General features: G+C 35.1%; 1 protein-coding gene across 1 annotated transcript in view; it reads left to right on the plus strand.

Annotated features, from left to right (window-relative positions):
- Positions 1-1,270: 1,270 nt before the first annotated feature.
- LOC133329871 (prolyl 4-hydroxylase subunit alpha-2-like) overlaps positions 1,271-24,408 on the plus strand; it is a 32,424-nt gene continuing 9,286 nt past the window's right edge. Inside the window, exons 1-6 of the mRNA XM_061538332.1 lie at positions 1,271-1,292; positions 1,499-1,653; positions 3,513-3,663; positions 3,760-4,067; positions 4,145-4,310; positions 14,902-15,130. Of these exons, the coding sequence (XP_061394316.1) occupies positions 1,271-1,292; positions 1,499-1,653; positions 3,513-3,663; positions 3,760-4,067; positions 4,145-4,310; positions 14,902-15,130 (1,031 nt within the window). The remainder of the gene's footprint in view (positions 1,293-1,498; positions 1,654-3,512; positions 3,664-3,759; positions 4,068-4,144; positions 4,311-14,901; positions 15,131-24,408) is intronic.

The following is a 24,408-nucleotide window of genomic DNA, read 5'->3' on the forward strand; positions in this document are numbered from 1 at the left end:
TTGAACCGTAGAAACTTAGATTTTCGTGGTAGTTGTGTAGAGTACTATATGGTGGTGTAGGGTATATACTGCTCCTCTCACTGGTTTATAAATATTTTCACTTACAGTAGTTTTTATTTGGCTGCCTTGCACATAGCATAGCACTTTGGATTTAGCTAGTAAAATACAGTTCTTTAGTACATTTTATCAGATTCCCTTGAAGATATCTGCACTTTTGACTTTCCTGTACAGAAATCTATTGCAAGTGCTGTTTGTGCAGGTAAGTTAAACTACGGTATTCCTTTGTATCTTTCAAATATTTGTAAAATGCATATTTGTAAAATGCAGCGTCCATCCCTAAATAAGCAAGGACTACAACCACTGCAAAAAATAAACTAGGTAGTGTTTTTAGGTAGGGATATATGGCAGTCCCATCACCTACGACAGCCTGCATGTCGCTGTTTAACATTTTCAGTTATATTATCGACATTTCTGGAAACATGTTTTGTAAAACTCGAGAAAAAATTAAGGGTTATATTATAGAATAAAATTAAATAACATAATAAATATTCCTCTGTATCCAACGTCTATCTTTAGCCAATAAACTCTGCCCTTCATGTTCATAGAATTTTAAAACTCCGCAGGTCTATTTTCTTGACATATTCTTAATTAATTCCAATTAATTATCTTTCGAATGAGTTCAATACAATAAACAAGTAATTTTAATTTCTTCTTATTTTAATTTATCTTTCAGAGCTAACCAAAAACATTACACAAAATGAAGAAATCACCTTCCCCACCGATGAAGATTACGAATCGGCTTTGTTTGCTCTGCTGCGTATTCAAGATATGTTCAAATTAGAACCACAACGATTGTCAGTGGGTGAAGTAAATGGCATTAAAATGGGGTAAGTAGACGGCGACTAATTTAAAATTGCTTCCAAGAAATTGTAAATTGGAAATTAACACAAATGATGGCATTAATGTTATTCATTACCTTGGCAATTTCTTCACTACTCATCACTCACACACACACATTAACTTACACTCTTCTTCCCATAGTTCTGAAATGTCCTGGAGTGATTGTTTAGAACTTGGTCTAAAGTCAAATGAGAATGGTTATCCCGCAAATGCGAAATATTGGATGGAAACGGCCTTAGAGAAGATACCTATTGTGGAGAATTTGCAACAGCAACAACAAAATTCTACGGAAACGGACATCACAGATTCTGCTGCTAAAAATTTAAATGATTTTAGAATAAAGGCACGTTTGGAAGTTTTGGGAGCTCTGATGAATGTGGAATATAAATCAGGTAGGCGATTATTCAAAGGATATTTTTTTAGTGTGTAATAGTAAATGTTTTCAATAAAAACGTAAATAAATCTACCACAATCATAAACAAGAAATAAAGTTTGTTATTACTTGTTAAATTTGTGAAAATATTCTTCTGTAACATAAATTTTTTGTGTAATTTAATTAATATTGTTCATGTTTTTTTCTTTTCTTTATTTTTTATAGGCAATTTAGACAAAGCGTTGAAAATAGCCGATGAAATGTTACAATTCAACCCGAAGCAAAAAAGTGTTATAAAAGCTATAAAATTAATTAATGACGATATGGAAAAGACGAAAAAATATTTAAATGGAAAACAAAATGAAAAAGCAGAGAAAAAGGTAAATGTAATAACGAAATGAAAGAGACGTGACGAACTTAGTATGCCCTCCACCATGGAGATTTTCCCTAAAATCTCAAAACTATAAAACGTGGGCCGATATTGACAACCCAAGGGGTGGCTAAATACTCAGTTGCGGGTATTTTTTTTTGACTATTTACTATATTGAATCGGTAATACAAAATCTTAACCCTATTTCCGGGTTTCTGTTATCAAATCGATGTAGAATGGATAGTTTTACGATACTTTAAAGACTTAGGTAAATACCCGAGTATTTACCCAAAAATTGGGTATAAACTCATTAACTGCCGAACCACTTGACATAGGCGGCCAAAATTTTGCTTACATGTTTCTTATGTCAAAGCAAATATAGAAATCCCTGGGTCCAAGTTTTAATATAGCCCCCATATAACCGAACCTCCGGATTTAAGGTATTGTTTGTCTATTAGACACATTTTATGATCAAATTGGCTGTAATTTGCACAGAGTGTTCCATTTGGGGAACACTCTGTCCACGTTTTCTGGTAGTCCCCATACAAAAGTACCCCTATTTTTTGGAAAATTTCAATGCATCCGCCATACAATCCGGACTTGGCACCAACCGATTATCATATAAAATAAAAAATGTTATGGGAGGGACCTTTATATAGGGTATACACCTAAAGATGTGCCGATATCTTTAAAGTTTAAATTTTAGGCTAGACCAAAAAACGTGGAACTATATTGAAATGTTCTTGGGTAGAAATTCATTTACAGACCCCTAAGCTCTCAAAATACCGCCAAGAACCCGTAATGGCTAAATATGGCAACTTCGGTTTTTTGTTGTTATTGCATCGACTAATTATATAAATGTTCGGGTTCCTTCTTAAGGATTTTTTTCGATCATTGGGGGAACAGTCTGCCTGTGGGTATTTTAATTTACCAAAATCTAATGCAATTTATGACAGTTTCAGTGGCAACCATCTTAGTAGAATTAGCAATGTATGAGCCAAATTTCAAAGATCCATCATAAATGTGGTAGATGTCACCACCACGTGATTTCTTCTACCATGAGGATGCCAATCGAATATATAAAATTAATGGGGGAGAATACTCATGTTATAATAGGACCTTAAACATATCGAAAAATACCTATCAAAAAGATGATTGAACATCTCAAAACACCTATGAGTGGGGCTACAGTTATATGGGGCAATAATTAAACGGAGATCAATATTGATATTTTTTGATAGTGCGATTCGACAGCCAATGAAAAACCAAAATACAAAATTAGAGTCAATTCGGTTGGAAAACTTGTCCAAAATCCATCCAGGAGTACCGTTATATGGGGGCTACCCTGAAACTTGGATCAATATAAATATATTTTGGTACGGATGTCTGTGCAAAATATCAGTCTTAAATATTGCGGTCACTATCATGATTTCAGGAGACAGACGTACACTTTATTGGATTTCCAACAAATGTTGCGAGGCATGTCATATGGAATCACAAATTTAATATACATTCCGTCTTATGGTAGAGAATATAAAATAAAAAATAGGTTTCTTGAAAAAGTTATCTAAACGAAGCAATATTTAAAAGGTTAAGTGGATTCTTGAAAACTAATTACAAAAAAAAATACCCATCCGAATTTAATTGAAAATAAAGTTAATACAAATAATGTAACATATATACTCCCTCGACCTTTCAAAAACAAAATTTTAACTTTTCTTACATCCATCCGCATCGTCAACAACATCATCTCAACATAGATTATTTTCGATCAAATCTTCAATTTCCTTTTCTAATTCAATTGTTCTTTGTTCTCCCTCCCTCACATTGTATCTTGTATCTTTTCCACAAACACCCATACTCACACAGATTCAAATCAAGAAAACTGACGAAGAATTGATGATTGAGGAAATTTGCCGGGAGGCAACCAATAGCCAACAACAGCAGCAACAAATCCATACCGCCCAACTGGAAACATCAACTGACAACAACATCGACAACTACAACAAAATTCCTCAATGTTCTCTGGTTGCATACAATTCAAAATGGTTGTTGTTACAACCACTGAAAGTGGAAATTTTGAATGTGGATCCTTTCATTGTCATCTATCATTAAGCTGTGAATGACAAACAATTGAATGAATTGAAGGAGTTTTTGGTTGAAAAACAGGAGGAGGACAATTCCATTGGTGGTGATGATGACGACGACAATGGCATGTTACAGTTGACAAATATTGGTCTGAAAAAAATGCACCGACTCAATGAAAAATTGCATTCAGTCATTGGTCATGAACGTGCTGCGTTGAATGCCAAAAATTGGCGTTTCGATTTTTACAATTTCGAAAATATTATGGAAATGGAGAAGACAGCAACGACGACGAAGCCAAAGTCAGTTACCACAAGACAAGCTGGTGTAATGTTTAATGTAAATATTGAAGAAGTTACGCAGAGAATATTTTCAGTATTTGGGTCTTATTTGTGTTGTTATTTTTCTTTTTGTAGTTGCAACAACCAAAAATGGGTGGCTCGGTGATATTCCCTCAACTCCAATTCAGTGTTAGTTTACCCAAAGGGGCCTTACTTTATTGGACAACATTAAACGAATTTGGCTCAGAGGATTATCGTTCGAAATATTACGTCTGTCCTGTTATTGGAGGCTCACAAATAAGTAAGTATTGAAATAAATGTTAAAATATGGATGTAATTTTAAAAAATGGGAATATGATATAGACTGAAATAAAAATCCATTGGTTTTTGATACCAATTATAAACCAAGACAACAATTTTACAAAGCTCTCCCTTCGCATATCGCTTCTGCCATTAATTCGCTGTATCCCCAAAAGTTTATTAAATTTTCACAGAAAGGAAAAATATTATAACGGTATAGATTCGAATTAAATAAAACGTCGGTTTCTGAAATGGAGACTTAGATGTTACCATAATCAGAAATGTTTTCGAATGTGGTATTGAAAATTTTTTAATTTTTTTTTATAAAATATGCTCGTTAATTTTTTTTTAAATGTACGCCTTGTACAGGGCTTTAAAAAATGTATAAATTCTACGCCTTGTACAAGGCTTTACCAAAATAATTTATAAATTCTAGGCCTTGTACTTAATTACTTAGCTAGCTTGTTAGAGAACGGTTGTTCCATAAGCCGAGCTTAAAAAAGATTTCAAAACGCGTCGGACTTGTACGCATCTCCTCCAATTTGAAAGACCACGTTCCAAGATGTTGTTTTCTACTTGGTCTTTCCATCTAATTCTTGGCCTTCCCCTTCTGCGTTAACCATCAGTAGGCTCGCTTTTATATGCCTTATGAGCTGGGGCATTCACATTCATTCGCACAACATGGCCTAGCCACCATAGTCGTTGCAGCTCAATACGACTGACTATGTCGATGTCCGCGTATAAATTGTAAGGATCATTGTTCATTCGACGCCGACATTCATTGTCGACGCAGATCGGCACGTAGATCTTTCGGAGAATTTTTCTTTCAAACACTCCAAGAGCTGCCTCATCTGCTTGTATATCCATATAACAGCACGGGTAATATCAGCGTCTTGTAAAGTGTGAGTTTGGTCTGGCGGGAGGTGGCATTGTTTCTAAACTGGTTACTTAGACTATAGTAGCATCGGTTGGCCAATCAACCTCTCGGAATTTCAAAACTGATGTCATTCATTTTATTTATGGCGGTACCAAGGTATATAAAGTCTTTAACTACCCCGAAACTGTAGTTCTCAAGTTCCACAGTTAGTCCGCATTGATAGCTTGGTCTTATCGCCGTTTACTGTCAGACCCACGTTGGCAGACTCCTTCTCAATTTGTTCAAAGGTGGCTGTTACCGCTCGCAATGTTCCACCCATTATATCGATGTCTCGTTTGACCTTTTCCAGCAGGATGTTAAAAACGTGGGCAGGATGTTTTTCGTGGGCCTTTTCCAGTATTTGGCGCAGAGTGAAAATCTGGTCAATGGCGGATTTACCAGGTCTGAAGGTTGGTATGGTCCAATAATGTCATTAACCATTGGCTTCAATCGTTCACACAGCACATTGGATAGCACTTTATATGCGATGGGAAGAAGGCTAATTCCTCTATAGTTGGCACATATCGTCTTGTCTCCTTTTTTGTGCACGGGACCCACGATTCTAAGGTTCCAATCATTGGGCATGCATTCCTCTAGCCAAATTGTAGTAATCAGCTGGTGCATGCTCCTGACCACCAGTCTTGAAGAGTTTATAGTTTATTGTCCTTGAGCCGATTAATTGCTTTTATGACCTCATCATCTCTTATTGGTTCTGGGGTATCTTCTTCACAGCCACTATTTGATACCAGAAGCTTTTCAAAATGCTCCTTCCAGATACTCAACACGCTGTCTGTATCTGTCACCAAGATTCCTTCTTCATCTCCACAGGAGGATGTGCCCGCACCAAAACCTTCGGTTTGGTGTTTTACTCTTTGGTAAAATTTCCGGACTTCATTTGACTCCTGTAAATCTCGATTTGCTCACGTTTTTCTTGTTCCTTCTTCTTTTTTCTGAAAACACGTTTCTCCTCTCTCCTTTGTTACCGATAATTCTCTATTAGATTACGTGGTGCTACTGTCTGCAGGGTTGCGCTATATGCTGCGTTTTTCATTAGCATTACGACACTCCTGATCGTACCACGGATTTCTTGGTGGTGGTTTTTGGTACCCAAGTGCTGCTTTTGCTGCAGTTTGTAGCGAGTGGGTAATTCTTTGTCATTGTGCTTCTATACTATTATCGGGGCAAGAAGTGCTTTCGAAGGTGGGTAAGTTGAGCGGAATAGGCCTCGGCTACCTATTGTGTTTGCAGCTTTTCCACGTCGAGTTTTTGTTAGATCGCACCTTTGCTGCAACATTATGACGAGTGCGAACCTTGGCTACAAGGTAGTGGGCCGAATCGATATTCACTCCTCGGATCGATCGGGCCTCTAAAACACTGGATGAATGCCTTCGGGAGAGATCCATGTAGCCTTGTGTATATCGAGATGCTTTGCTGCCGCGAAGTCAATCAACCTCATGCCGTTGTCGGATGTTTCTTCATGAAGGCTGAATTTTCCGACGGTGGGGCCAAAGATATTTTCCCTTCCGATTTCGCATTAAAATCTCCTAGCAGAATTTTAATGTCATGGCCAGGGCAACGGTCATATGCTGTTTCTAGGCGATCGTAAAATGTCTTTGGTCTGTACATCTTTATCTTCGGTCGGAGCATGGGCGCAAATGACAGCAATTCGCTCATCTACTGGAGTAAAAGTGAAGACGTAGTCTTTTATTCTCCCGCAGCCAAATTCATGTCTCGTTTCATGACATCTGTAATACAGTGCGTAATCGTCTGATTTACTTACGCCTGTCCCTTTCCATCGCATTTCCTGTAAGGCAATAATATCGGCTTTGTACTTCTTGAGTACATCCACCAAAGCGAAAACTGTGCCTGTTCTGTACAACGTGCGCACATTCCAAGTGCAGTTTCGCAGATCGTGATGCTTTATACGTTTGCGGGGGTCGTCAACATTAGGGGTTTGGTTTTCTTTTTCTTTGGTTTTTCGTTGTAGGAGGGGCTTTCCGAGTGTGGGCAACTAACCCGACGCCTAAACCCATTTTTTTATAGTTCTTATGGGTGAAATCGCGGCACATATTAGCATCGGGTGATGAAAATAGCTACACCAGGTGACAGCGTGGGGACGTCAGTGTCCACAATTGAGATGAAAGAGAGGTCAAGATAAGCCTGGGCTTCACCATGTTAAAGCCAATCAGAGCCGTTGCTTGGTATCTATCATCCCCTAGGCCAAACCTAGGCCTTGTACAGGGCTTTAAAAAAATTACGCCCCAGATGGGTCTTTAAAAAAGTCATTAAAAAATATACACCCTGAATAGGTCTTTAAAAAATCTACACCCTGTGTAGGTCCTTTAATAAATTATTTAAAAGATCCACACCCTGGGTAGGTGTTAAAAAAATTAAAAAATCTACGCCTTGTGTAGGTCTTTAAAAATATTATTTAAAAAATCTACGCCTTGTGTAGGTCTTTAAAAATATTATTTAAAAAATCTACGCCTTGTGAAGGTGTTTAAACATATATTTAAAAAATCGCCTTGGACAGGGGTAAAATTTATTAACAAACTCTACGCCTTGGACTGGGTTAAAAAATTATATATTCCAGTAAAAGACCCAATATGTTCCTCTTTGCATATTAATTTTGGCCACACATCACTATGTATTTAATGACTTTATCAAAAAAATGTTACTACAGCACCTTTTTCAAATATTTTTTCTATTTTTTCCTTTTTTTAATTTTTCAATTACTAATCCAAACAATTTTTATGTCATCTTCTTTCTCATTTACAGCTGCCACTACCTTTGTAAGAGAATCCTAAAAAAAGTGTAACCTAGCTGGAGAGTACCACTATGTCAACATTGTTGATTACCATCAAACATTAGTTTATTAATATTTAACATTTAAGACAAACTTGTAGTTAAGACTTTTTTACTTTACCAATAATAATAATAAAACAACAAAACAAATATTGAAACATAAACCCCAGACATCAGAAAAGGCAACAGATATTTATTACACAGACTGTCCAAAGTGACGTTAACCATCAATTAGTGGCAAACGTTAAGACGATAACGTTTACAACAAAACAGCTACTATCAAAACGCTACATCATCTTCTTCGTCCGTTTGGATATTGCGTTGGTGTATCGCATCGTCAAAATGTCAAGGGGATAATAATATCGCTGCCGACAAAATTTATTTCAAAGTCAATAAATTTACATTTATTATTATACTTCTTAGTATTATTTAATTGACGTTGTCAATTAACATTACAGTTGGTATAGACGACGATGTATTCTCCGCTTTTCTAAGGAGATTAAAGTTCATGGTAAACAAGGAAGTAATACCGTACAAGAGACTTATTTTCATAATATTTAATATCAATGCTAAATAATTGTACAGTGAAAAAAACGTAAACGTAATTTGAGTATAAGGTAAGAACTACCCATCAAATAATAAATACATGTCATTTGGGGATGAAAGCCCTTGGCGAGTATGCTAAAACCCAAAAGGACATACAATTTTTTAATCTAAACTTCTTATACCCTACACAACTATGTTGTCAATGTATTATAGCTTTGTGCAGCCCCAAGAGTTTGTAACGCCCCGAAATATTGGTCCTAGACCCACCTTTAAGTATACCGATCGTCATATCTCGACTAGGTGAGTCGATCTAGACATGTGTGTCCGTCCGTCTGTCCATTATAATTTGTAAACACGATACAGGCCACAGTTATGGACCAATCTTCACGACATTTTGCATGTAGGATGGGTTCTGGCCAATGAAGACCCTTATTGTTTTTGGTAAAGATCCGTTAATATTTAGGGGATGAAATGGACCAAAAACTTTATTTTTGTCTGATTTTCTGATCGCTCCAGAGGTCGCAATTATGGCCCAAACGTCAATATTTAGCGGGTCAAATGGACTCTGACTTTTGTGTGAAAAATTACAAAATTTGTATTCTATAGCGTATATATTTACTCCTAACGGACAAAGACCCGAGATGTTGATAGTATATCCAAGAGGAGTGGCTGACGTTCAAATTGATACCAATTATATGGTTGTAAGTACTCTGATGTGGGAGTTATACGTAATTAGGTCAAGGTGACTATGTGCATAGTATTAATATTAACCCATTAGAGAACGGAAATGTCGCGCTGATCGCCTTGAAATTGTACATGAAGTTCCGATTATGGCCAAGGGCGATGCCTATAGTTTGCGGTTACGTTGAGATTTCATTCAGGGGTGCAATGAACCGAAAACTGTAATTTTGGTCAGATTTTCTAATTCTAGTCTAGAGGCAATTATTATATGCAGAACATCACATATTTTACAAGGTGAAGGGAATCTCACCAAATACTTAGATCGGCTGTTTAGATGATGATAGGTGTATATTCAAGATCTATAATCGGTAAAAAGTGTGCAAATATCACGAAATATTGCCCAGGCTCAGAATATAGAACCGCAGAAAGTTTACTTTTCGTGGTAGTTGTGTATCATATGGTCGGCCCCGTCCGACTATACTGCTCCGCTCACTGGTTTTAAATCTAAACTTGAGGTTAGGTTTGTATACCCTGCACAACTATATAGTAAGATTATTGATTTATTTGGCCCCAAAGGGTACAAACCTTTGCGCGAAATATTGGTCCTAGGGCCAAGTTTTTTACATTTAGAATTGGTTCGGTTTTTTGTAAATTTCGATTAATATTTATGCGATGAAATGGACCAGCAACTTTATATCTGTCAGGTCGTTGTAGGGGCTAAAATTATAACCAAAACGATGCGAAATTTTACATGAGGAATGGGAATTAGATACAGAATAAGCATGACTGTTTTGGTGAAGATCGGTCAATATGTAGCTGGCCAAATGGATACAGACTTTTGTGTGAGAATGACAAAATTTGCTATCTATGGCGCATATATTCACTCGGACATAGACCGGAGAAGATGGTAATATTATATTCGGTTATGAGCAGATACTATTTAAGGGCCGACTATTTTCTAGCCGGTTTGTATACCCTTCATAACTATGCTTAAGATTATTGTGTTATATTTGTGTGGCCCCAACGGTGTATACCGCCCCAAAATACTGGTCCTAAAGCCACCTTTATGCTTTTAGGATCGGTTCTGGCCAAATAAGATCAGGTTTATTATTGGTAAAGATCGATTAATAATTATGGGATAAAATGAATGTGGGAGTTATTCGGATGAATGTGGGAGTTATTCGGAAATATTTACAATTACATTTTAAATTCGTATACCATACACAACTATTTTGTAAGGGTATTATAGCGTTGTGTAGCCCAACAGTTCGTAACACCTCGAAATATTGGTCCTAAATCCACCATCAGTCATATCTCGTTACGTCATGGACCAATCGCCACGAAATTTTGCATGTAGGACGGGTTCTTGCCAAAGAAGACTACAATTGTTTTTGGTAATGGTGGGTCAATATTTGGGTGATAAAATGGACCAACAACTTTATGTTTGTCTGTTTTTCTGGTTGCTCCAGGATCAAGAGAGTGAACATATCGAAATATTACCAACGCTCGGAATGTAGATCCGCAAAAATTTAGAGCTCATTGTAGTTGTGTAGGGTCTTATATGGTCGACCTTGTGTGACTATACTACTCTCCTCACTGGTATAGTATTACCAATAATAGAGAATAGAAATATTATAGCTTTGAAATTTTACATTAAGTTCCGGTCTATAATTTTATGATCAGATAATATTTAACGGCCGACTAGTTTCTAGTTGCTTTAGAGAACGAAATCATATATGATACACAGGGAATGGGTTCGGGGCGAATGAACCATTTATTTTGTGTGTAAAACATTTGAATAATATGGGATAAATATTCACTCCAGGAAACCATGAAACCATAAATATTAAAAAAAGTAGTTCAATAATCGACTCATCAAAATATTGGGTTTAGACGCCATATTTCTTTGGACCAAATCCGATACAGAGAATTTGGAGTCGATTTACAAATTTCCATCAGTCCGTCTTTCTGGCCGGCTGATGAACACGATAACTCTCAAAGGGAGTAGCCGATTTCATCCAAACTCCGCATATCGTAATATTTTTTTCCAAACACGATTCAAGTTCGAAGATTTGGAATATCGGACCACTCCTTCTGTTACCTCCCCCACGAAATGGTGAAAATTGTGCAAAGAATTAATTAAACGATATATATAGACAAACCTAAAAAGTGGTCAATATATATAATTTTTGGTAGGAAAATTTGCTATGGGACCCATTGGTCCACACCTTCTGGTACCTCCCACACAAAAGGTAAAAATGTCCAATATTTATAAATATCAGGTATTCTCTTTACCAAGCCTAGATCAAATCCGAAGATTTGGAGGATAACGTTTTATACAGGCAAACCTCAAAAGTGGTCAAATATTAATAATTTTTGGTAGGAAAATTTGCTACACAATGAGTACCCCAATATACCAAACTACAATCTATTCGGATGTGAATTGGGACAAAAGACCGAAAAACTGGGGTTGACAGTTTATTATGAGGATAAAAGCCCTCGGCGAGTATATTAATAACCCAGAAGGACAAATTTGTAAAAGGTTAATTTTTTTAGTTATGGCTTTCTCGTGTATTGTGCCTCTCTTGCGTCCTTATTTTATTAAGCCGTAAACTAAATACCATAAGACGAGATTTTTAGACATTCAAATATTCTACAAAAAGAAATCGATATTCATATGTTGTCATCGTCCTTTTCCACTTTAAACCTATGCCTGTGGAACTGTCACTTTCGTCTGAAAGTATATCTCATTACCTCAACACTCTAAAAAATTATTTGCGGGAGGCAGATTTCAGCTTTGGAATTTTTATCCTACCCAGCTGCTCCAAAATTTTTTGTCTTCTCGATTCTGATAGGTTTAGTTTTTCCGCTTCGAAAACTGGTAAATTCAGTTAACGGCGTTGCAATTTCAATTTAAATCGACTCGAGCTGCATTGTATTACAATATTTAGCACTTTTAGTACCCGATTTAGCATTGATTGATTAAAAAATGCATTCGTTATTGATTCGTTTCGACGCAAGTAGGCGCTCCAGTGTACAAAAATATTATCAATTCCCGGATACATGTTGATCAGCACAATAAATGTCATATGTTGACGTAGGGCCGCATTATTAGCAACAAAAACTACTACCCAACTTTATTCTAAACAATAAAAAAATACCACTTCTCACAATACTTGTCATGGATGTCAGACATATTGTCATTTTATATGCATGTGCTAAAAACTCGTACTAATTAACATAATTAAGTAGCTTAAACAAAATTCATAATAAAAATACAAACATACATATATAAATATATGCATATGTATTAAGTTATAAAATTCAATCATGTTGAAATCATAAATTATCTTTAAATGGCAAGCAGGCAAATATTGAAGTTACGTGTGGCTAAATATTGCATATGATTATTTGTTTTTCTTAACACTGATTGATATTAAAAACAATCCTATCATACTATATAGATCAATTTGATCACGAATAAAATTCGAAACATTGATTTATTCAATTTCAATTAGATATCAAGGACTACGAAAGGTTCTGGCTATTATTGCAAGTGTTATGATTATAATAATACCAATTATAAAATGCAATTCATTTCCAATCTTTTTATAACGTAAAACATAATAATCATCTGTTAATCGAACCAAAATTGTATATGTATTCACACATGGATTGCAATATTACCCGGCTGCATTTTTGAGAGAAAGTGAATGTATTTTTTTTTTTTTGTGTGCCAGTTATCAAATAATCGATGACATTTGAAAGTGATACAATTATTAATGAAAGTTCATTGTCCAATTGAAACATTATCATATTGAAAGGCCATAAATTAAATTTACAACATCTATAAATTTAATATATTATACTACTACAGTAGCAAGGGTGAAGATATAAACTAGTGAGCGGAGCAGTATAGTCGGACGGGGCCGACCATATGATACCCTACACAACATCCACGAAAAACTAACTTTCTGTGGATTTATATTCTGGGCTTGGGCAATATTTCACGATATTTGAACCATCTGGACCAACTAGAGGCCGACAATTATTACTAATGTTCAGTACAGCCCTTCTAATTACTTGTCCAGATTCCCATCCCTTGTGTTGTGATCTTCTTATTCCCATTGGAGCCTATAGATCGACTCGAAAAAACAACAAAAAAAAGTTTTCGGTCCACTTCATCACAATATAACCTGATCGTCACCGAAAATTATAGGCGTTATCCTTGACCATAACTGGAACTTCATGGAACATTTTAAAGCGATCAGCGCTATATTTCAGCCCTCTAGTGTGGTAAAGGGTTACTAAATAATATCTGAATACATAAGCATCTGTAAATGTTTAAGTGTAACTCCCACATCTGAGTACATACGACCATATAATTGGTATCAATTTAAAGGCCAACCACTGCCCTTGGATATACTAAACACTTTTCGGGTCTATGTCCTTCAGGTGTGAATCTATACGCTATAGAATACAAATTTTGTAATTTTTCACACAAAAGTCGGGGTCCATTTGACCCGCTAAATATTGACCGATCCTTATGAAAACAGGCATGCTTATTCTTTGGCCCGATCCCCTTCTCTATGTAAAAATTCGCGATGTTTGGGACATAATTGCGGCCTCTGGAGCGACCAGAAAAACCGACAAAAATTAAGTTTTTGGTCCATTTCATCCCCTAGATATTAACAAATCTTTATCAAAAACAATAGGGGTCTTCATTGGGCGGAACCCATCCTACATGCAAAATTTCGTGAAGATTGGTCCATAACTGTGGCCTGTATCGTGTTTACAAAATATAATGGACAGACGGACGGACGGATGGACACACATGTCTAGATCGACTCAGCAAGTCGAGATATGACGATCGGTATACTTAAAGGTGGGTCTAGGACCAATATTTCGCTGCGTTACAAACTCTTGGGGCTGCACAAAGCTATAATACCCTGACAACATAGTTGTGTAGGGTATAAAAATGTTAAGACATGTGTTTTAAAAATATATATGCTAAAACAAAAGTTGTTCACATTCTGATGCGGGTTCGGATGAAAAATCAGCCATGACTCAGTCTTCAAACCATAAAGTTGTCAAAATTTATAGAGATTTTGATTTGAAGTATTTAAAGCATATCTTTCTGATAATGTGAGCACTATTGTATAAAGAACAATACCTCAGGAAACTTAAAAAAATATAAAATAAAAAAACAACAAAAAACTAGTTTCATTGCGGTGTGCGTACATAGCACAACAACAACTACCATCCAGCTTGAGAAAATAAACGCTTACCCGGCAAATAAAAACATACACACACAACGCTCATGCTTTGGTGAAATTCAAATAGACTATCAACCGTCTTAGAAGAAGTGGTCAAATGGAAATGACTTTGCAAATCAAATCGAATCAAGCTGGATCGACTCAAAATACTCACAATTCAAGTGAAGAGCTGCAGATGTATGAAGAATTCATTAATTGTTTTTTTATTAAACAAGTTGAAATTTAAAATTATTAAAACTTAACAACAAAATTAGTTGACTTTCGAACGTCGACGAGATTGGATCGCCACAATCCGAAAGAAAATAAGGAAAATAGCGGGAAGATTTTTTTCCAAAGAATCAAATTATAATTGTGATTTATTACACCAGAGAAACAAAAAAATCGCCACAAAGTGAAAATTGTGATGCTAGGAAATTTAAATAAATTATTTATTCCATTTTTAATTAGTGCCACACTGCTGTGGCATTATGGCCACGCGAAAGACTATTATACCTCCATCGCGGGGATGGAGGATTTATTCAAAACGGAACTACAACTTACAGCGGAAATGCAAAATTACATTGATGCGCTAAGCCTACACATTGAAATGCTGCAAAGGTAGGTGGGGAAAGGAGGCGGTTGTCATAGTTACATAGCTCCGGATGTTCGCATGTTTACAGAGTGGTTACGGTTGATTGATGTTAATGTAAATAGCAACAACAACAACAACGAGTCTGTTTAGAACGACATCAATTATTACTAATTTGACCTTTTGTTTTGTGGTTTTCGAACAAATATGAAAAATGTATTTATATTTACAAAATAATTTTGTTGAAATTTACTATTGTAGTTGGTAAATTTGTGGGTCAATTTAGGGGATCCTTTAATTCCCTATTTGTTTTAATTGTGTGAAGTTTGATGGAAAGTTTTTAAATTGTTGCATAAAATTAAATATGTTGATATGAATTAAAAAATAAATGTTTTAAATTGTTATCCTTCGAGCAAGCATTGACCAGGTTGAAAAAAACGCTTTGGTGGGACCATTACATTGGAGTCATCTAAAAATGGTCCATATATTTCTGCGAAACCTCGGAATAGTCTAAATACAAAATTACAATCCCCTAGTAAAAGAATGTATTTGACCTTATAACGGATAGAAACTATACATAGGGACTGTGTTGAAACATTGACATATAGTGATACTATCAATTTGTAATAACTTAGATAGAATAACGGCCTATAACAAACATTTGTTCTATGTCGAAATATTAAATATATAATCAATATCCTTCAAAATATGTGAACTACAGTAAAATAATTCTGCTTCGCAGTTCAGGGCACAACTTATGGAATAGAAAACTTAACTTTGGGCAGGCCGAATTTTTGCACTTTTACCATGAGGAGGAAATTAACAATTACTAAACTTGGTATTAAGACATTAACCTACCTTGAACATTTTCTGTCGGAATGCTACTCCAATTTTAAATACTAAATACGATACCTTTTTTAAGTGAGTTATTTATACTCTTTCGAGTCAAGCATAATGATCTAAGTTTTTCAATGAAACCTTTATCTGGATGGTATGTAAAAACATTATCTAAAATTATACCTTTTCTGCCCACATCACGGGGATGCCAAATTATAACCACTTCTGTTTGAAAATGAGCTTTGGAATATCAAAATACGCAGAAGGGGCATATGAGGGATGTGTAAAATCATTGACCAACTGTGGCGAGCCGGAGCGAGTGAATATTTGTAATTTGGATACTTTTTAAAAATATATATATGGGAGCTATATCTAAATCTGTACCGATTCTCAATAGGATTCGTCTTTGAGCCAAAAAAGTGACATGTGCCAAATTTCATTCAAATCGGATCATAAATGCGACCTGTACTTTGTTCAAAAAAAAACATGGACGGACAGACGGACGGACGGACATGCGTATATGGGAGCTATATCTAAATCTGAATCGATTTCAAAAAAAACTTGGCATGTATCAATCTATACCTAATTCAGTACTCTGTGCAAAATCGGACAAATATTGGGAGTTTGGTGCACCATTTACCTAAAATCGGACCAAACTATATATGGGAGCTATATCTAAATCTGAACCGATTTCAAAAAACTTGGCATGTATCAATCTAGACCTAATTCAGTACTCTGTGCAAAATTTTGTCTCAAGCGGATAAATATTGGGAGTTTGGTGCCCCATTTACCTAAAATCGGACGAAACTATATATGGGACCTATACCTAAATCTGAACCGATTTCATCAAAAATTGGCACACAACAATCTGTGCCTAATTCAGTCCTCTGTGCAAACTTTTGTCACAATCGGACTAATATTGACAGTAAATGGTGCACCATTTACCTAAAATCGGACGAAACTATATATGGGAGCTGTATCTAAATCTGAACCGATTTTCTCCAATTTCAATAGGATTCGTCTTTGAGCCAAAAAAGTGATATGTGCCAAATTTCATTCAAATCGGATCATAAATGCGACCTGTACTTTGTTCACAAAAATACATGGATGGACAGACGGACATGCGTAAATCGACTCAGAAAGTGATTCTATGCATATTCTCAAAAGGAGTCATGGGTCTATCTCGATTCCTTTTGCCTGTTACAAACATATTTACAAATAAAATCTGCAAATTTTTTTCAAAAGAGTGTTGATTTTGTTCTCTTTATTTTTTTGAAATTGAAGATTTAATTTTTTAATTTAAATTAATTAAAAAATTTTAATTTTATAAATACTTAACAAAATACAACAAGAAAAATTAAATTTTCTTTTTATACCCTTGTGTGGCCGCAATAGTTTGCAACACCCCGAAATATCATATCGATCGTCATATCTCGACTAGCTGAGTCGATTTAGACATGTGTGTGCGTTTGTAAACACGATACAGACCTCAGTTATGGACCAATCGTCACGAAAATAATTTGTGCCTGGGTTTCTAGTCGCCCTAGATGGGACGGTGATCTGACTAATTCGAATAGCTGTCTTGAATGATGAAGGTCAAAAGTTTTTTTGCGTTAAAAAAAATAAATTTCATGGAGTCAATATTTACTGCGGGAAACATGATTCGAAAAAATCGCATTGAAGGAGTTATTGACACCAAATCGGTCCGAATATATTCCGCTGAAACTTAGAGATCGGTGGCATTTGTGTGGGGTATCATATGGTCGGCCCAGTCCGACTATACCTCTCCGCTCACTGGTTTACTTTTATTTTAATGACGTAAAAGGTGTTCAATGTACAAACATTCACTCGACTCTGCACGCCACTGTATGTTGCATATTTTCTGGAGTCATTTTAATTTCCAAGAACTCGGGATGCCAAATGAAAGCCCTTTTGGGTTGGAATAGCAGCTACGATTTTTAATGTGAAACATGAAACGTGGACCCATATATCCCATTTGCAACACAAAATATGTTAGATTGTTGTAATATTTTTGCAAAATTTTGAAGCTTAAAAGATAAAAAACCTTTTTTTAAATAGTTTGTATATTGAATTACGAGAGCAGTTCGGAAACCTCTTAGCCTGTCACAAAAAGCGCGGTATAAAGAGAAAAAAAGTTTCGTGTTTTGGAAACTTCCATTTATGTTATAAACAAGTGTTAAATTTTGTTTTGATCTGGCCACACCTTAATATAGAAACAGGTGTTCAAAAAAGACGCATCTGCAATTTTTTTGCGATGAAAAAATTAGAAATGTGTGCTGTCATTAAATATGTACATAAAAAAAGTTTATAGGGACAAGAAATTCATAATGATTTGGTGAATGTGTTAGATGAAAGTGCTCCTTCATATGCAACAGTAAAAAATTGGGTTGCAGATGCACCACGTAGTGGACGTCAAAAAGCAGCAACAACAACAGAAATTGTAACAATTGTAAATGATCGACGAATAAAGGTGCGTGAAAATGCTAATACCATGGGCATCTCAAATGATCGAGTCCATTTAAATTAGCATAAAGAACTACAGATGAAAAAGCATTCAGCAAGATGGGTGCCGCATTTGTTAACAGTCGATCAAAAACGCATAAGAATGAATATTTCACAAGCTTGTTTGGATAGCTTTAAGCGAAATAAAATGGGCTTAAGCGTCGTTTCATAACTGTTGATGAGACATGGATCCACCACTATACTCCAGAGACAAAAGAACAGTCCAAACAATGGACTGAAGCTGGAGGAAGTACCCCAAAGAAGACGAAAATAATTCAATATGCTGTTAAGTTTAAGGCAACGGTTTTTTTGGGACTTCAAAGGTATTTCATTGATTGACTATCTGCAAAAGGGTAAAACAATAAATTAAGAGTACTATTGCAACCTTTTGGATCAATTAAATCAAATTCGAGAAAAAACACAAAAAAAATAAAATTTCATCAAGACAACGTACCAGCTCACAAGAGTATTTTAACAATGGCTAAAATCAACGAATGAAAGTACGAGTTGCTTGACCACCCACCTTATTCTCCTGATTTAGCTCCCATTGACTTTTACTTGTTCCAAATCTAAAAAATAACCCCCAAATTAATCGAATCAATGCCTAGGTATCTAATTGCGGTCATAAGACAAAAGGGATATTCAACCAAATAATAAATTTATTAGAATGCGTAATATCTTTATTATACCCTGCACCAGAAGTGTATACTAAATTTGTCATTCCATTTACAACACCTCGAAATATTCACCGGAAACCCCACAAAGTATACATATTCTTGATCAGAATAAAATCCTTGTCGATTTACGAATTACCGTCAGTCTGTCTTTCTGTTGAAATAACGATAGATATCGGAATATTTAAGATAGAGCTCTGAAATTTTGCACAAACATTGCTAGTACTCGTGTTTGATATTGCAAATGGGATATATCGGTCCACATTTTGGTGTATCCCCCATATAACATTACCCCCAATGTTCTGCATTTTAAGGATTTTGGACACCTTTTCCAACCGAATTGGCTGTAATTTGGTATGGCTATAATAAAATTGATCTCAATTTTATTATAACCCATATAAGGTAGGCCCACTATTAGGTATTTTTATGTCATATTATATTAGCTCACGTATTTTTCGCTATGTTGGAGGTCTTATCATAATATGAGTCTTCTTTACGAATACGGTTTTTGTCATCGATAATATAAATTTTGAATTTGTATTGAATAATTCGTAAATTCTTCATTTCTAGTGGGTATACGAATATGAATTTTGTATACAGTATGTATTTTCTTTATACAAGAACTCGGAATGCCAAATTAAAGCCCAATCTCCAAATTTTTTAAATCAACATCGTCGTAGATCTACTACATTTGGTATCGTTAATATACATTAATAAATGTTCGTACACATATGTTACGAATTTCCAAAATCGCTATTTAATATTAATTCACACAATCGTTTTTCATATGTTTTCATTGTCCTTTTGAAATGTAATATGGGAGGTATATCGATACATGCAACGAAAATATGTCATAGGAAGACCTGTTGTATAATGAAAATCGAAAATATTAATTGCAGCTAGATCGATTTAGTATTTATCCCAATTGGGGTAAATTCATTCCATTTTTGGAGCCTAAAAGAATGTCTTTTGTTCCGCAGTGTAATATTATGACACTCGTTTTTATAATCAAATCATATCTATGAAATTCGATATAAACAATTTATTCTAATTAAAACAATTTTTGTTAACGGATTATTTTCATTAGCAATATTCCGGTTTTTGGAAAGATAACAAAACAAATCAAAATTTTTAATTGACAGTAATGATTGGAATACAAATCTGGATCATTTTATTGTGAATTTTTGTTTATATTCCAGACAACAATTATTAAAAGAACAGACATTGGAAGATGAGTCTGAATAATATACCCATAAATATAAAATATGTTATTGTGGTTTAAGAGTATACAATCCACAATAAGACAGTCTACTTTTATATTTTGAAATTTAATTTAACCAATTGTTATTAACCCATGAAATGCATGGGACTTTATGTTTTTATAAACATAGTGGAATATTTCATGCATTTCTATAAAAATACTACTTTTGCAAAAAAAAAAAAACGTCACGTTGATATTTTTCTTACATTCCATGGAATACAAAAAATATATGACATTTGCAGTCATCCATGTTTCCTTTAATTTCCAACACCAATAATATTAAAATCCTTATTATAACCATTATTATTATGAATGCAATTATTAAAAAAAAAGAACAACACTTCGCAAACAAAAATAGTTTTCCCTCAAGGTATTTGCTTGCAACACAGTTGGTGGTCTATTGCTTGCAATTCGCACGAACAGAAAAAAATACAAATCAATTTGCAGTTCACACTGAAACGTGTGAAAAAAGTTGAGAAGCTAAGATGAAAAGGCTAACAATGAGGTCACCATGTCCGACACTACAATCCATAATTCAAATGAACAATAAGCACATGCAATTAATTGAACAATTCCGATATGCATTAATATGACCTTTTTATGAGGGGTAGTTAAAATATGATTTATTGTCATCAATATGATTTGTCGTTGCAACACCGCAGGAGGGATGTATCAATTGATTGTAATATTTGTTGCGTGAAAGTTACCACCACTTCAATTATGATTATGACAATTCATATATTTTATAACTGCGAACAACCCTTACATATTGGAAGATCGGTTCTTAGGACAATACAACATGGGCCAATTGATAAAGAAGTGCATGACTAAAGTACACTGAAAAAAATAAAAAATATAAAAACAATCTTCTTCTGTTTGGTAATAAAAACGTAATAATTGAACGCTTTGTATACTCAGAGGATTACATGGCTCGTTTAACATCTTAGAAAAATAAGGAATAAATATCTTTCTTATAGTAAATTTACATTGAACCGGATTTCGTTAATCCAATGGGTTTACATTGTTAATTCCTTTGAATAAATTCCAAATAAATCCTCATAATGTGGGTTAACACGATAAAAATTTGTTATGTAAATGTCATTTTAAGCTTCCTAAATAAATTTTAATAGTTCTAACTAAATTTTTAATATAAATTACTCTAAAATTGGGTTCTCATTAAGCCCAGTATGAAGTCTACACTTCTAATACTAAAATATTTCAATATAGGTTCATACTGCGACATAGGTTATATTTTCCAATTTAAATTTTTGAATTTTCATAGAATAAAAAAACCTAAAGAAAACCAAATAAAAATCACAATAGCTCATATAAAACAATCCCGACCTATTGAAGGTATTATGAAAATCCTAGAACCATGTTTTTAGGACCGGTTTTAGGTTGCTGGAAAAATATTAATGCTTTAAAATGTTTATCTCTTGAAATTTTGGATCCTTGGATTGAGATAGACCCATTCCTTAAACGGATGGTGACTGGACATGAGAAATGGATCACATTCAATAACCCTGTGAGAAAACGATCGTGGCCAAAGGTGAAACACCTCAAATGGGTGCAAAACCAGGACTAACGGCCAGGAAGGTTCTGCTATGCCTTTGCTGGGACTGGAAGGGGATTATTAATTTTTAGTTGCTTTCATATGACTAAACGATAAATTCTGATCTCTACTGTCAACAACTGGGCCGTTTGAAGATAGCAATTGATCAGAAACGATCAGAATTGGCCAACAGGACAACGCTAGGCCACACACATCTACAGTGACTCGCCAGAAACTTCGGGACATTGGTAGGGAAGTTTCAATGCATCCGCCATACAGTCCGCACTTGGCGATTATCATCTTTTTTCTTGCATTGCAAAATTTCTTTTATGATAAAAAAATTGGTTAAAATCGAGTTTTTGCAAATAGAGAGTAGGACTTCAATGAGAGAGGCATTACGAAGTTACCTTTAAGGGAACCCCACCCATTCTCGATTTTAATTTTTCAAGATTTTCAATGGGCTGGTAAATGAATACCAATGCTTGTTAAGGTTTGTAACTTTGCACGTATATAATTGAAGATTTAAAAGAGAAGAAAAATAATTTACAAAAAATGTTTGTTGTTGTTTTGTTGTTGTTTTTTGTAATTAAAGAAAAGTCCTTATTTTTGATGGCGGGCATGATAACTCCTCACTGGAACATCGAAATCCGAAAATTCCAACGGTGTTAGAAAGAGTACATGTCTAGCTCTCGTATGAACTAGGATTATTGACTTCGATCTAAAATTAACAAAATGGTGGACCTTTGAAAAAATATTTGTGGAAAATCGGCGATTTTTTTACCAAAAACTAAGTTAAAAAATAAGGAAGATCTTCACCGATTGGCTTTATCCTAGTTCATACGATAGCTATATACTCACAGAGAAACGTGTAAAAATTTGAAATCGATTGGGTTATTAGTTTTTGAGTTATCGTGCCCGCCATTCACAAAAAAATGTTTAGAGAAAAACGCGTTTAAAGTTTGAGAAGCCCTTTAGCCGTCACTTCATGCTTACACAATAAATCGGCTATATCTTCAAGAGTTCTTGAGATTTTCACTTGAAATTTTGTAGGGACATTCATCAATTAGTGTAGATTCGAATTATATCAACAACATTTTGACCCCGAGAATGGGGTCACCGATTGGCTTTATCCTAGTTCATACGATAGCTATACACTCACAGAGAAACGTGTAAAAATTTGAAATCGATTGGGTTATTAGTTTTTGAGTTATCGTGCCCGCCATTCACAAAAAAATGTTTAGAGAAAAACGCGTTTAAAGTTTGAGAAGCCCTTTAGCCGTCACTTCATGCTTACACAATAAATCGGCTATATCTTCAAGAGTTCTTGAGATTTTCACTTGAAATTTTGTAGGGACATTCATCAATTAGTGTAGATTCGAATAATATCAACAACATTTTGACCCCGAGAATGGGGGGGTCCCCTTAAAATGCAAAACGGTGGCCCAAATCAGAAGATACTCGATGCAGATCTATGATTTGAAATTAAGCTAATATGAAACAGTGAGCGGAGCAGTATAGTAGGACGGGGTCAATCATAAGATACCCCACACAACTATCATGAAAATCTAACTTTTTTAGGTCAACAGCTTCACTTTCTAACCCAGGCATATTTTCAAAATCTTGTTTTCCCGAGGTTAATATATAATCCATGAAATAAAAATTGATTCGACTCTCGAACTATTGACCGATGATTATATAAAAGACATCCTAAGTATTTGGTCAGATCCCTTTCACCGTGTTACATATGTGATGTTCTATAGAGCGACTAGAAAAACTGACAGGAATAAAGTTATCGGTTCATTGCAAACCCTAGATCTCATCTCAACATCACCGAAAATTATTGGCAAGGTCTTGACCATAACCGGAACTTCGTGTAAAATTTCAAAGCAATCAGTACGACATTTCCGCCCTTTAGTGGGGTAATGGTAATACTAAACAATATCATAACACATATTTACCTTTAAATATTTACGTTTCCGAGTACATACAACACCGTAAATGGCATCAATTTAAAGTTCAACCACTCCTCTTGGATATATTTTCAAGTTCTCGGGTATATGTCCTTCAGGAGTAAATATATACGGCCCAGAATAAAAACATTATAATTTTTGACACAAAAGTCTAGGTCCATTTGACCCGCTAAATTTTGACCGATTTTCTTCAAAACAGTCATACTTATTCATTGGCCAGATTCCCTTCCGGGTGTGACATTTCGTGATGCTCGGATCATAATTGTGGCGACGGACACATATGTCTAGATTGACTCAGCTAGACGAAATATGTCGATCGGTACACTTAAAGGTGGGGCTAGCACCAATATTTCGCGGCGTTACAAACTCATGGGGCTGCAAAAAGCTATAATACACTGACAACATAGTTGTGTAGGGTATATTACCAGTGGCTGTAATTTGGCTCGCCTGATTCCTGGTAAACAACAATTTTCTTAACAGAAAATATTCC

This window comes from Musca vetustissima, unplaced genomic scaffold (assembly GCF_032173495.1).
Source record: "Musca vetustissima isolate MV318-11 ecotype Yass unplaced genomic scaffold, APGP_CSIRO_Mvet_v1 utg5835, whole genome shotgun sequence".
Taxonomy (NCBI): Eukaryota; Metazoa; Arthropoda; class Insecta; order Diptera; family Muscidae; genus Musca; species Musca vetustissima.